The sequence below is a fragment of the Miscanthus floridulus genome, chromosome 1 (genome assembly GCF_019320115.1).
Source record: "Miscanthus floridulus cultivar M001 chromosome 1, ASM1932011v1, whole genome shotgun sequence".
In the NCBI taxonomy this organism is placed as follows: Eukaryota; Viridiplantae; Streptophyta; class Magnoliopsida; order Poales; family Poaceae; genus Miscanthus; species Miscanthus floridulus.
Genome location: NC_089580.1, coordinates 554,167 through 568,277, shown reverse-complemented (window position 1 = coordinate 568,277; position 14,111 = coordinate 554,167). Strand labels below are relative to the sequence as shown.

Sequence of the window (14,111 nt, the reverse complement as noted above, 5' to 3'; positions counted from 1 at the left end):
GAGCAGGTATCTCCAGGTGGTTGGTTCGATCGAAGGTTATAGCAGACTCTGATCACCAAAGGAAGGTAGGCCTAGCCGGTTTGGTCATGTAGACCTCACGGCGCGCGATCTTCTAGCGGTGCTTGGAGTCTTAAGCCTCTGATCCTTCGAAAATCATGAGGCAGCCATCCGGAGTTGGGAAGTCGTCGTCCTTCCCCTCGGTGTTGTCTGTGGTAGGGTCGGGGTCCTTCCCATAAACCCCTTTGTTGGAGCCTTCGGACAAGAACCGCTTCATGAGTGTGTAGTCCTTGTACAAATGCTTGACGAGGAAGGCGTGGTTCGGGCATGGCCCCTCAAGTAGTTTTTTGAAGTGGTTCAGAGTGCCCTCCATGGGCTTTCGACCACCCCTTCGGTCAGTAACGGCCACGGGCAAGCCCTCATGCCGTTGCTTTTTCTTCTTCTTAGTGGAACGATTGGAGGCGCCTTCGCCGGCGCCCTCATCCCGCCTCGCCTTGCCGTTGAGGCGGTCGAAGATCGCTTCAACCGTTTCTTCGCTCGAGGCATGGCTAGTGGTGATGTCGAGGAGTTCCTTGGTGGTTCATGGGCCCATGCGTCCCAACTTGTGAACCAGGGACTCATAGGTGGTCCCTGACAGGAAAGCTCCTATAACATTGGCATCGGCGATGTTAGGTAGCTCGTTGCATTGCTGGGAGAAATGCCGGATGTACCCACGAAGGGTTTCATCGGCCTTCTGTCAGTAGTTCTTGAGGTCCCATGGGTTCCTAGGGCGCTTAAATATGCCCTAGAAGTTCACCACGAAGATCTCCTTCAGGTCCGCCCAACTCTAGATTTTGTTGGACGACTGGTGTTCTAACCATGTTTGTGCTGAATCGGCCAAGAACAATGGAAGGTTGCGGATAATGAAATCGTCATTATCCGCACCACCGGCTTGGAAGGCAAGCCGATAATTCTCGAGCCATGGTCTGGGGTTCGTTTTCCTAGAGTACTTCGAGATGTTGGTTGGTGGTCGATACATTGGCGGGAAGGCAACATTGAGGATGTGTCGACCCAAGGCCTGAGGCCCTAGCAGGCCGAGGCTCGGGCTCCGGTCTTCGCTGTTGTCATAGCGTCTGCCATGGCGAGGGTGATAGTCGCGGCTAGCTCCCTCTCTTGGGTCATCATGGGTACGCCAGTGAGCGTCGAGGGTGTCGCGTGCATCATGGTTGCGGCCGAGACGCTAATGCACTGGGACCGCGGCGTGCTGCCTGGCGCCTTGTGACGCCTGGTGGACCGACGTGCCCTTGCCGGGCACTTGGAGAGTGTGCGTTGGCTGGTGTCAAGCTCGCATCGCCAAGACAACAAGCTCTCGGCCTGCTGTGCCGCCGCACGCTCGAGCAGCGTGCAGATCTCATGGTGGGCCTAGCGATCCTCGGGCGTCGTGGCCTCTGGAAGACCGTGGAGTAAGGCCGTCGTAGCGGCGATGTTCTGGCTTGCCCGGGCGAAGCAAAGGAGGGCTTCATCGTCCATGATGATCCTCCGATTCATGTCGAAGGCCATGGCACGTGCGCGCCCACCGTCTCCATGACGCTCAATCTCCCGATCGAGCTCAGCAAATTCCTGCTCGAGCTGGAGTAACGCTTCCTCAATTTCTCGGTGTCGGGCTTTCAGCTGCTCCACCCGCATGTGAGATGGGGCCGCTGTCTCCCCCTCGCCCTCGTCGTTGAGATCATTCATCGGGGTAGCCTCCTCCTCGGGGCACTTTCAACGTGTCTCTCAGGGGTACCTGTCATGAAGCATTCACGAGAGGGGTGATGGCTTCCCCAGCTAGAGTCAGAGCCAGAGGGTGACTCCAGCTCCTCTGCGAGGAGGTTGTCGAAAGATTCTGTGATGTGTTCGATCACCCCCATGAACTCGTCGTTCACGGGGGACGAGATCATGCGCTGCGCCACAAGGCGGCGTTGCAGAGACCGAACAGGAGCACCGTCGGGGTGCTCTAGACGAGGTTTTCTAGGGAGTATGGCTCTGCCCTGGTAAGTTGCAGCTCCTCGAGCGTCTCGGTGATCACGTCAAGGCCGGTGGAGTGGAAGGCTTGAACAACAATGAGCGCCCATGCTAGCTCTCCCTCCACCGTGATGATGAAGTCTAGGTCCCCGAAGCGCACATGTGCGCCCAGGACCTAGCTGATGTCGTGGCTAGCCATCCGTGGCCTGATGTTAACACCAGAACGTGCAAAGGCTCCTACTTGGTGTGTCAACTGTCGGTGTTTCGAGTAAACACCAACGAGTAAATTTATATTATTGTGCGTCTAACTCGGATGGTGCGCTAAAAAGACACAACGTTTATACTGGTTTGGGCAGAATGTCCCTACGTCGAGTTCGTGGTTGTTGCTCGTGTTATTTGTACTAAAAAGTTCATAGCAGGGGGTACAAACTGGCGAGAGAGGGACAGGTCCCAAGTCTCTGATGGAAAGGTCAAACGGGTGTTGAGAGCTTGGATGCTGCTCAGCTTTGTGGTGTGATGTGTGATGCGGTGTGTGAAATCGATCGGTCCCTTTAGTGGGGTGCCCTGCTTTCCCTTTTATAGGCCAAGGGAGAGCATGTATTACAGATGGGAGAAAAAAAGTAAAACGAGAGGCAAAGGAAGTCTTTAAAGAACGTCGGGTCCTCATTTTCCTCCGTGCGAGCCCCGCTGTCATGGCAGACGGTGGCAGGGATAGCCCCACGCCGGGTGCATGGCCGCTGATCCTGACAAGGCTACGCTGGTCGTCTGTCCGCTGACAGTGTCATGTCCTAACATTTTCAGCGGGTTGTCACATCCCATCCCGCCCCCGCAGGCGGCGCAGTGGACCAGGGTGTTGATCAGCGGCCATACGGGAAGCAGACAGCGCAGTAATTGTACGTCCGTTACTGTGGACAATGCGAGTTTCCTTCTGGACCATAGCGGTTGTCGTTATCTTCCGTATGGATCTATGCCCGAGGGCAAATGTCGACGTCTACAATACTGTTTGGGCTATGACATGCCTGGAAGGTCGTAAGCACCCCTCTGGCATGGCCTGACAATACTGTCCTGCAGGGATGTAGGGTACAGTCCTCGGTACTGCGGTTGACTTTGAGCGCCTTGCCTTATCTGCTCCGTGCGTCTTTGTAAAGAAGTCGTGCGCAGACGTCGGGTGAGGCGAAGTCAGCCCTCATACGCCCGGATGCCCTCGGGGGTCGGGCGAGACGAAGCCTGCCCTCATACGTCGGGCGAGGCGGGGCCAGCCCCCAGACGTCGGGCGAGACAGAGACAACCCTTAGACGCCCGAACGCCCTCGAGGGTCAAGCGAGACAGGGCCAGCCCTCAGACGTCGGGCGAAACGGGACCAGCCCTCAGACGTCGGGCGAGGCGAAGCCAGCCCTCGAGGGTCGGACGGGACAGAGCCAACCCTCAGGAACCAGCCGAGACCGAGCCGACCCTCGGGGGCCGGGCGAGGCGGAGCCCGCGACCTTGGTGGCTGGACGAGGCGGGGCCCACCAAGAAATGTAGTTGCGTTCTTGATCGCTCTGATGAATTGGCATTGATGGGCATTAACTCCTCTTTGGGTATCCTAGTATTGATCTCAGACACATACCATTACACCATTATGATTACAACATCACATCGAATCCTTTGACGCATCGTGCTTTTAAGCATGATGAAATGAGGCGAAGAAAAAGCAAAAGGGGGGATAGTTCAGTAGCTTCTAAAGCATGTTTCGATGTAGCTACTGCAGCTAGCTCAGCACCGTATCATGTAGCACAAGGAAAATTCTCCATAGAGTAACTCTTTTGATTTGCAAAAGGTGCAAGCTTTAGCATTCATGTATGCCCACGGCCTCCACATTTGGTGCACATGATGTTCCCAGTTCCTCCACAACCTGCAGTAATTTGGATATCAGCAGGTATAGGTCATGTATCAACTGTATAGCAGGAAGCAACTGTCGCACAAAATGTGCTTGTCAAGCTTATTTACCTAGGCATCTGACTTTCACAATGATTCCTTGGCTCTCTAGTATTGAGTCGACATACAAGCCTGAACCAGCGCATGTTGCACACAGCACAGCACCTTTAGCTTCACAGCTTGAGCAGGGAGGGTTGTCCCCAACATTCTTCTTTTCCAAATTTAGACCGGATGGTTTTCCAATATTCTCCTCTGGGACAGATTTGTCATAGCAGAATAACGATTCAAGATTACTTCTATTTCTTTGGAGGTCATAAATTGCACTTGCTTTAATCTGTGTTGCAACAAAAATTTATCAGTCTCTTGAAACAAATTTCCTTTCAGCCTGGTAAGCAAAATTCAATGTGCTGCAATTGAGCACAACAAAAGAAAAAGGAGAGAAAACGACAATTTGTGCAGCAAGATTTCTCAATAGTCGATAGGCATGGCAAGCATGTCTGTGATTGATATATAGGCAAATAGGTTTGTGAGTACTAAACACTGGATACTGATCAGTACTTTATATCATTGACAGACATTGGTGGTAGCAGTGAGTTAGATTGCCATGGCAACTCTCGGAATTTTAAAGAAAGCACATACTACAAGACTACCTTGCACAACAACAATTAATGCCAGCTATCACTGTTCACATGCAGCCCTTGTCATATGTAAAGGCACACCCTTGTGCTGTTGTGCATGGCAACCAGAGAAACATGCCTGAGGGAGATGCAGGTACCAAATTTGATAACAGGGAGATCCCAGTAACAGGAGACCAAGTAGATGAAAATCAACCACACACGCGTACTACAGCTATATTCACATGGTTAAATCGAAGCACGCGTACTACAGCTATATCCACATGGTTAAATCGAAGCACGCGTACTACAGCTATATTCACATGGTTAAATCGAAGCACGCGTACTACAGCTACATCTACATTCACATGGTTAAATCAACGAGAGCATACTACAGCTATATTCACATGGTTAAACTGAAGCACGCATACTACAGTTACCTTAGGTCCCGTTCTCGTGCCCTTAAACCTGGCTTGATCCGCTTCTTTTTTCATCCGGAACAGTATTTTTCTCTCACAGATTCCTCCAGCATTCCTCCAAACCATCCAAATTCCTTCAGAATCCCTCCAAGCGAACATTGAAGCACACGTACTAAAGCCATGTTCACATGGTTAAATTGACACACGCATACTACAGCTATATTCAAATGGTTAAATCCACACTCTATCTGCTCCTATAGTCCTATTCAATATACACGGTCATGTTTCTCTGATATAACTTGTATGGCATATATAGCTAAAGACATGCTAGTATGCTAAATATTTTTTTACAGTTTGTTGCTTGCCCTGGTAGATTCCTCAGTGTAGCTTTTCTAATATACACACAGTTAGTAAATGTATACTCAACTGAAAGCACCTTTATTGATCAATTAGTTATTTCCTTACGAACTTCAGCAACAATATCATCACTCATCAAACACCCAAAGAACTAAAATGAACTGGCAGTATGATCACAGATAGAACAGCTTGTCCCTCACAAGCGTCAGATCAGACGGCAGCTTTTCTAGGGCAATAGTCAACAAAAATTGTAGCAATCCAGTTTGTTCATGGAGGCTGCTGTTCCACACAATTTACTGGTTTAAGGCTTTAAGCATATTCTTGGCACATCTAGAGAACTACGGAGCAGTAACAAGTGGAATAGCAATATTTTCAGAGGCGAAACAAATTTAAGCGCCTTCCATGCTGGCAGTCACACGGTATCTTCTACGTGCAAAATTTCCGTTCAATAATGTTTGCCTTTAGCATTTTGTTCAGTATCTGGGGTACAACGTGACTAAAATGACGCACTATCTGGGATACAATCAGGGACGTAGCCAGCGGTGTGGCTACCATCCTGAGCAGCATATGTATTAGATAGAAGGGGCATGTATTAGATAGAAGGGGCTAAGGTTAAGAGAAGATAAAAAATCTTTATTTTTTATTCAGCCCCTTCTAAATTTTTTTGGGCTTCGTCACTGGGTACAATTTGACAAGAAAGCACTATCTGGAGACAAAACGTGAAATAACGCACCAAAGTTACAACAGAATCCGTCGCCAAGGCACAGCGACCCTGGAGCTCTGCAATCAGCAATCTCGAACAGGACGACGAGATCGGCGTACCCATTGGTTCCCCCCGCAGACCTAGACTAGAGACACGGGAATTCACACCTCGCGAGGGGGTGGAACAGGAGGGGGAGAGGGAAAGGAGGCCCACCTTAACCGCGCGGGACACGGACCGCACCGAATGGGAAGCCGCGCGCGGCGGCACCGACGCGGACCGGCGGCCTCGGAGCGACGCTGCCGCAGCGACGGGCGGCGGCCGGAGCCCAGCGGAGACCTCCATGCGCTCCTAGAGGAGTTTTTTCTTGGGCTCGCCGTCGCAGCGGAGGGGAAAACCGGAAGAGCCGAAGAAGAGGAAAGGGAGACGGCGAGCCGCTCCCAACTTCTTGTTGCGCTTCTCAGATTTCCAAGCCCCAGCAGCTTCGGGTTCATCGCCCCCCCGCAGGAGAGGGCCCGCTTGCAGAGAGCCAGTCGATGGCCTGGAAACTGAAAAGTAGTCCCTCTCTAGCCCGTGAAAAATGGAGTGCGAACAACGTTGCTGGCTGGGCTGTCGCTATGGGCTTGGAGCGGCAGCGGTTGGTTGTTAAGTGGGCCGGGCCATCTTCAGAATTTGACTACAGCCCAGAGACGTCAACATTTTCGTTTGGGACGCCTCTCTGTCCTGTACTACGTACGATCATCTGCCGACGTTGCGCGCAGGGCCACCGCCGGCGGTCCACGGCGACAGCGGCAGGGCCATCGCTGTCGGTGATGCGCCAAGACTTTGGCGGAGCGATGCATCTGATGCGAATCTTACCTGGATGAAAGGCTGAAGTGCAGCTGTGCAGGGGTGAGCAGACATCCTCAAAGTGCCATGACATACCTCCTGAAATCCCTGTCCAAGGACGCCACGAAAAGATATATGGCATTGGTTGGAGCACTCGTAGGGGAACGTGAGACCTAAGCCTGGGCGTTCGGGTTACCCGATTTTTTCGGGTCGGGTAATTCGGGTAATTCAAAATTCGAGTAATAAAAATTGCTACCCGATATTACCCTCGAAAAAACACTACCCGCAAATTCGGGTACTCGATAATTCGGGTTCGGGTTCGGGTATTACCCGATATACCCAAATTTACAGAAAACAACAAACTACACTAAATTTCAGTAGCGATCTATACATAATTTCAGCAGCAATTTGTATAGAATTTCAATAGCAATTTGTAGAGAATAATATATTACAGTCACTCATTCAAATAGAGAGAATTATATTCTAATAAAGTGATAAGTTAAATGGTTCAGCTAACAACACATGATGAATACAAAGACAAAATAAATCTTTGGGTAGTTCGGGTAGTTTGGGTACCAGGGGATATTACCCGAATTACCCAAACTAATTTCGGGTAATCAAAATCGCTATCCGAATTTGGGATCGGGTACCTCGGGTTCGGGTAATTCGGGTCCGGATTCGGATAATTCGGGTACGGATAATGGGTATCGGGTATTTTGCCCAGGCTTACGTGAGACGCTCGAGATCAACCCCACCGGTGAACTCTAGTGATAGGAAGGAAAAGAGTGGAGTTGAAAAACAACTTGTAGCCTCGTAGGCCTGTTTTCTTCTTACTTAATTAAAAAAGAAAAAACCACGAGCCAACTGGGCTTTCGCACCACAAATAAGACACAAGAGCTCAGTTCCACCGTTCTCACGCAAACTCGTTCCTGCGATCCAGCTTCCCACGTACTCCTACGTACGTACCATATCTTCACCGCGCGAATTGACGACGACGTAGGCGAGCGCCGAGCGGCGGCCGCGTCGGGGCCGACGGGTCGTCGTCTCCGTCGCCCTCTCCCCCGCCTCGACGTATCTTCTTCACGTGCACATAGGTTAGGTTGTCCCTTTGTTTGGTTAGGTTAACCATTTAACTCGCCACGGCGGCTCGCTGAGCATGATGAGCTCCTGGCGCGGCGGATATGGGGAGACGAGACGACGGAGAGTGACGCGACGGATATACGTCGTGTCAACCGGCAGACAGCAGCCGTGCCCACTGCCCAGCGACGTAGGAGTACGCGGTGTCGCCTGATCAGCGCGTCATTTTAGCGGGGGTCCCCGATCGAAACTTCAATTGACCTCTCTCGGCGACTCGGCACGTCGCGTGGGGAGTCCTCCTGCTGCTGTCCTGTCCCCAATTCTCCCCTGTCAGCAGGACGACTCCGCGGTTCGATGTCCATCCCGGTTTTGGGCCCGGCACCTGATGGCTGGCGCCCAAAACGAGGCGTGCGGTTTCGCGCAGGACGGACAATCGGTTTCAGAGATGGCTGGGGTCGTCCAAGAATCATAAAAACCATTGCCGGTTTTGGCTTCTTGCAGTGCAGAACCCCCACTTTAGCCACAAGGTTTGGTCTGATTGGAGGGACGCTTTCCCTGAGTAGGAGGTCTCTGGGACGACTCGAGATCAAGCCTTACTAGTACTAGAGCCTACAGGAAGCTTGCGAAGGCAAACCATGCCGGTCTTTGGAGAGACAACAAGCGAGTAGAGTAGACCACCCGGCGCGTGCAATCTCCGATGATTTGCAGCGTTTTTCTACGAATTTTCACCGAGGATAGTCCATGCTTCACAGACTGCCCCGTCGCACAGGCTGCAGGAAACAAGATTCTGCAGGGTCAGGGGACGTCGCGCGATGACACGGAAACGGTGCGCACCCAAACCAACCAAAAAGAGCGCGATTGCGGGGGCGGCCCGCACGGACGCGAGCCCTTTTGACTTTTCATTCAGTTCAACTCACGGCGTCAGCGCGCGGTCACCGTTTCTGGACGGGCTTGCCTTTTATACACGGAACTGAACTGCCCGACCAAACTTTCCTGCTGATCGGGATTATTAGCCACATCCGTCGCGGATATGGGAGAGCGACGCCATGGATTCCGGAGCGGCGGAAGACCCAGCAAAGCAGCAACCCAGGCCAGGTATGCAGTCACGCATAGGTTGCACGTCGGTTTCACTTCTTCTTCTTCTTCTTTTATCTGGCGAATAACTTAGGAGCTAAGGATTACCTTCATCATCGGTTATACTCCGATCCTATGGCTAAAAATAGAGAAAGGTTCATGCGCACACCGCAGTAATATCCTAAGGTCTGTCTGCTCATTTCGATCAAATGCAATACGACACTATTTCGATCCTGACCCGATGTCGGCAAGTACGAGCGTAGAAATATCCTAAGGTCTGTCTGCTCATTTCTCTGAACAAAATTTTCTGTGCAAAATCTACTGAACTCTGCCGCCACCGTCCCGTCCGGTCGGCGTCGCACTCCGTGCCGAAGAAAAACAAACGAACGTTTTGTTTCGCCGGCTCAAGCCAAGCGCAAGCGCCGTCGGGCCCCTCGCCCTACACAGTACACACCAGGCCACCAGACACCACACACCAGTGCAGAGATTTTGGCGATGTCGGGCAAAGTTCACGAGGACTGGCAAACCGTCACGGGCCACACGGCAACCCAAGCCAAACCGTCACACACCGTTCCCGCCCAAAACGCGCGCGGCTGCCGATATCTCTATCTCTAGCTCTATCGGCCTGTCCTCACTTCCGCAGTTCCACACCACACGGCCCGCCAGCTGCCTTCTGAGTTCTGCCATCCTCCACGACGACGCGCCACCTCACCGTCGCCTCGAACGTACTCCCCCTCCCTCCCCTGTTCCCGTCCATTACTTAACCCGGACGCAAACACCCCGGCCCAAGCCCAGTCGCCTCTTCTCCAGTCGTGCTGCGCCCTGCTGCTAAGCTGCGAGCTCGAGCCGAGCAGAGCCGCCCACGAGTCCTCCGCCCCCGCACATCTCGTCAAGACTCGAGGAGCCACCAGCCCCACGACCGCCTCGCCCCGCACCGAGATCCCCAACTCCCGCGCGCCCCGCACGGCATGCCGGCCGACCCAACCTCCGGTTAAACCCCCCGCCTTGCTGCTCATTTTATGGCGCTCACCCGCGGGCGAGCGCGCACTGCCCCCGCCGCCCCCAGCGCCTGCTTCCTCCTGCTCCTCGTGCTCCTCCTGACCTCCTCCTCACTCCTCGCCCCCACCAGCCAAGGGTCCGAGGGCGGGTCAATTCTCCTCGGTGCCGCTTCGTCCTCCTCCGGGAAGGGACGGGGGAACAGCTGCGAGGAGCTGCCGTCCATCAGCGGCGGGGAGGCCCGGTGCGCGTACCTCCGCGCGCACTCGCCCTGCTCCCCCGCGGGGTACGTCGACTACCTCTGCCTCTTCTACTGCGCCTTCGCCGGCGCGCCGGCGGCGGCGTGCGCCGCGCTCGCGCTGTGGCTGGTGGTGCTCTTCTACCTCCTGGGCGACACCGCGTCCGAGTACTTCTGCGCGTCGCTGGAGGGCCTCTCGGCGGCGCTGCGCCTGCCGCCCGCCGTCGCGGGCGTCACGCTGCTGTCGCTCGGGAACGGCGCGCCCGACGTGTTCGCCAGCGTCGTGTCCTTCGCGTCGGGCGACGGCGGCGGCGTCGGGCTCAGCAGCGCGCTTGGCGGGGCGCTCTTCGTCTCCACCGTCGTCGCGGGCGTCGTCGCGCTCGCCGTGGGCGGCGCGTGCGGCGGGGTCGTCGTCGAGTGGCGCGGCTTCGTGCGCGACCTCTGCTTCCTCCTCCTCGCGCTCTGCTACCTGCTGGCGGTGCTCGTCAACGGGGAGATCACCGTCTGGGTGGCCGTGTCGTTCGTCTCGCTCTACGTCGGCTACGTCGTCCTCGTGTGGACCTCCCACTGCTGCGCCGAGAAGAGCAAGCCGGACGCCGCAAGCCTCTCCGCGCCGCTCCTCCTCGATGACGACGACGACGTCGTCCCGTCGCTGCCGTCCCACTCCAAGACGACGGAGGCGCCCGGCACGGCCACGTCGAGGGTTAGAGCGATGCTGCATTGGCTCGCGGGCGCGCTCTGCATGCCGCTGTACCTCCCGCGCCGCCTCACCATCCCGGACATCGCCGGGCACCGCTGGTCCCGGCCCTACGCCGTCGGCTCCGCCGCGCTGGCGCCGGTCCTCCTCGCCTTCACCTGGACCTCCTCGCAGCGCCACAACCCGATGTCGTCGCACAGCGTCGCGGTGCTCGTGGGCAGCGCGCTCCTGGGCCTCCTGCTCGCGTTGCTCGCCGCGGCCACCACGGATGCCAACTCCCCCCCGCGCGGCCGGAGGCGCCGCGTGCCGTGGCTCGCGGCGGGGTTCGTGATGAGCGTGCTGTGGGCGTACACCCTGGCGCGCGAGCTGGTGGCGCTGCTGGTGTCCATCGGGTACGTGGTCGGGATCAAGCCGAGCGTGCTGGGCGTGACGGTGCTGGCGTGGGGCGACTCCCTGGGCGACCTGGTGTCTAACGTGGCGATGGCCGTGCACGGCGGCGCCGGCGGAGCGCAGACGGCGATGTCCGGCTGCTACGCGGGCCCGCTGTTCAACACGGTGGTGGGGCTGGGCCTGTCGCTGGCGCTGGCGGCGGGCGCGCAGCACCCGGCGCCGTTCGTGGTGCCCGCGGACGCGGCGGCGTACGAGGCGGTGGGGTTCCTGGGCGCGGCGCTGGCGTGGGCGCTGTTCGTGGTGCCCGTCCGCGGGATGCGGATCGACCGCGTCTACGGGGTCGGGCTCATCGCCATCTACCTCTGCTTCTTCGCCGTGCGCGTCTGCGAGACGCTCGGGCACTGGAGCTAGGACTAGGAGCCTCCGCCGTGACTGACAGTGACACTCGCCCGCTGCCCGCATTCGCTCGTTCGTTTTTCTTGCTACTGATGATCGCTGTAAGGAATCCAACTGACGATGGTAGATCTAGATTGATGGTAAATGATAGTACAAAAACATTGAAGGGTAGATAATCTTGTATATTTACTGTAGTGGTAGTATGTCCTATAGAGTGGTAGCACTACTCCACACGTAGGAGTAGGTGTTGATTAGTGTCCTGACAGAGAATTTGTTTTTCCATCCTCTTCTGTTTTGGAAGGGGTTCTGTTCTGACTTCTGACCGGAGGATGGCCGACAATTGTAATTACTGATCATAGCTCATAAGCCCTGGTAAGCAGCAGGGTTGTTATTAGTGGAAAAAAAATGTTAAGATTCGATCGCAATTCGCAGAGGTGGGATCAAATTACTCCACTATGGTCTCCTCTCGCTCCCGAGGCTCCCACGTTCTTGCGGTGCCCTGTGGTTGCGGGCGGGTAGGCGCGCGGACGGCGGATCCCAGTTCGGTTGGCGCACGCTTCCTCCGAAACGACGCCTTGCGCCGTGTCCGTTTCGTTGGGGTGTCTAGCGTTGTCGTCATGTGAAGCAAAGGGCAGCGGTCCTACTGAGAATCTCTCCCGGAGCAAGGGGTTGTTTGGTAGCTACTAAATGGTTTAGTTAATTTTAGTCACTATAAAATTACTAGACATAACTAAAGTCCTTTTAGTAGCTTTTAGTCATAGGGTTTGATTAAAAAGTTAATAAAGTGACTAAAAGCTACTAAATTTAATAGCTACTGGGCAAACCAAACAGGCCCTAAGGCTGTCTCTAACGGGAGACATACGAGGAGACCTATTGGCTGTTCGGCTGACCTGAAATTTGGTTTGTTTGGCTTATTTTTTTAGTTGGAGCAGTATTTTTTTTTCTCACAACATTCCAGCATGAACAGTGTTTCCAGCATGAACAGTGAAAATTTCAGCTCAGCCGAACTCTTCACTAAATTCAAAATAAGTCTTCAATATAATACTTATAAGCTCCAACAGAGTATCTACATGTAAGACCTATTTTGGGTATCAGGAGAGGTATAACCTAAATCTAAGTATCCTCTCTTTTGAAAACCTATTTGTAAAAAGGGTTTTTTTTATCTCGTTGTTGGAAAAAATTAAAAATATGTATTTAACTTTTTACTTGTATCGCTATTCAAACGTGAAATAGGTTTTGTATTTTAAGTAACGGTTGACGGAGGCAGTCTAAGCTCGCTGACAATCTCAGATGCTGGACGGGATCTGCTGCCTTGTAGCTTTTGCAATTAAACTAACCGAAACCTTGTACAGTAGCCAGGTAGAAGGGCCTTCCTTTTCCATTCTCTTATCCACCTGAAGAGGTTGCCTCGCCAGTAGTAGCTCTAGTAAACGTATTGTAATCAACTCCATTCTTATCCATGAAAGATGGTAATGGATCTTTCGAGAAAAAAATTAAACCTGTCCAAGTAGTGGGAATACATTCACGCGACCACGCCTCGTAACGTCGTCGTCTTCCTCTCCTATTCTTCTCTTTTTCCATCAATCAATCTGTCTACTACACAACCATATATTTTAATAAAAGCTAACACATAATTATTTACTGATTACAAAATATGATTTGAAGCAGAGAAAAAACTGTGTGTTTTAGCACAAGCTAGCATATGGTTGTTGGCTGCCTACAGAACACATGATTTTCAACAGAACAAAAACCATATGTTTTAGCACAAGCTAGCACACGGTTGTTGTCTACTTCTAAAACATTGGATTTTTAAAGAAGGCCCATGTAGAGAAAATCTGTTATAATTTCTGTGCAACTCAAGAGTAAAACAGTTGTCGGTGTTTTGGAACCGGGGGTCCCTCAACCAACGAGTGAATTTGTGTTGCGTGCCCCTAATCCCGGATGGTGATGCAAAGAGACACAAGGTTTATACTGGTTCAGGTAATCGAGGCCCTACGTCCAGTCTGAGAGATCGATCTTCTGTTCCTTGCACCGGAGTGCTCGTAGTAGGGGGTTACAAGCTAGGTGAGAGAGGGAGCTAGCCCCAGGTCTCGGCGAGGGTGGTGCGGGCTGCTTGAGGCGTTGTTCTCAAGCAGCGTAGAAGTGTGTAGTTCTATCGGTGTGTTCGTCTTTCCTCCCCTCCTCCTAGAAATGGCCCCGGTCCCTCCCTTTTATACTCTAAGGGAGAACCAGGGACGTCCATACATAGCGCTCTATAAATGGGGGTGGCGTGTCCGAACCCTGTAGCCGGCCACTGTTGTGGTATGGTCGATGGAGTGGCCCCGTCCTTGTCGTGCAGAAGTGACGCGCCGGTCATACTTGATCTTGTGCGTCGTGGGGCTCCAGTACAGCTTGATGCAGGACATGGCGGGCGACGTGCTGGTCATCG

General features: G+C 53.7%; 2 protein-coding genes across 2 annotated transcripts; one reads left to right on the top strand and one right to left on the bottom strand.

Annotated features, from left to right (window-relative positions):
- Nucleotides 1-3,539: 3,539 nt before the first annotated feature.
- Nucleotides 3,540-6,479, bottom strand: LOC136470649 (uncharacterized). Its single transcript, XM_066468418.1, has 3 exons — nucleotides 6,204-6,479; nucleotides 3,970-4,231; nucleotides 3,540-3,874 (listed from the first exon to the last, which is right to left on the bottom strand). The coding sequence occupies exons 1-3, from the start codon at nucleotides 6,330-6,332 to the stop codon at nucleotides 3,816-3,818; spliced, it is 450 nt and encodes a 149-aa protein (XP_066324515.1). The 5' UTR covers nucleotides 6,333-6,479; the 3' UTR covers nucleotides 3,540-3,815.
- Nucleotides 6,480-9,659: 3,180 nt separating this feature from the next.
- LOC136470639 (cation/calcium exchanger 1-like) lies at nucleotides 9,660-12,116 on the top strand. Its single transcript, XM_066468413.1, has one exon. The coding sequence runs from the start codon at nucleotides 9,986-9,988 to the stop codon at nucleotides 11,696-11,698; it is 1,713 nt and encodes a 570-aa protein (XP_066324510.1). The 5' UTR covers nucleotides 9,660-9,985; the 3' UTR covers nucleotides 11,699-12,116.
- The last annotated feature ends 1,995 nt before the right edge of the window (nucleotides 12,117-14,111 follow it).

Bases quoted from the DNA above. Each gene is read 5' to 3' on its own strand.
- LOC136470639 (XM_066468413.1), top strand. From the start codon at position 9,986: ATGGCGCTCACCCGCGGGCGAGCGCGCACTGCCCCCGCCGCCCCCAGC.
- LOC136470649 (XM_066468418.1), bottom strand. From the start codon at position 6,332: ATGGAGGTCTCCGCTGGGCTCCGGCCGCCGCCCGTCGCTGCGGCAGCG. The intron at 4,232-6,203 runs GTGGGCCTCCTT...GTTGCAACACAG, and splicing joins CCGTGTCCCGCGCGGTTAAG to ATTAAAGCAAGTGCAATTTA. The intron at 3,875-3,969 runs GTAAATAAGCTT...AAATTACTGCAG, and splicing joins TGTGAAAGTCAGATGCCTAG to GTTGTGGAGGAACTGGGAAC.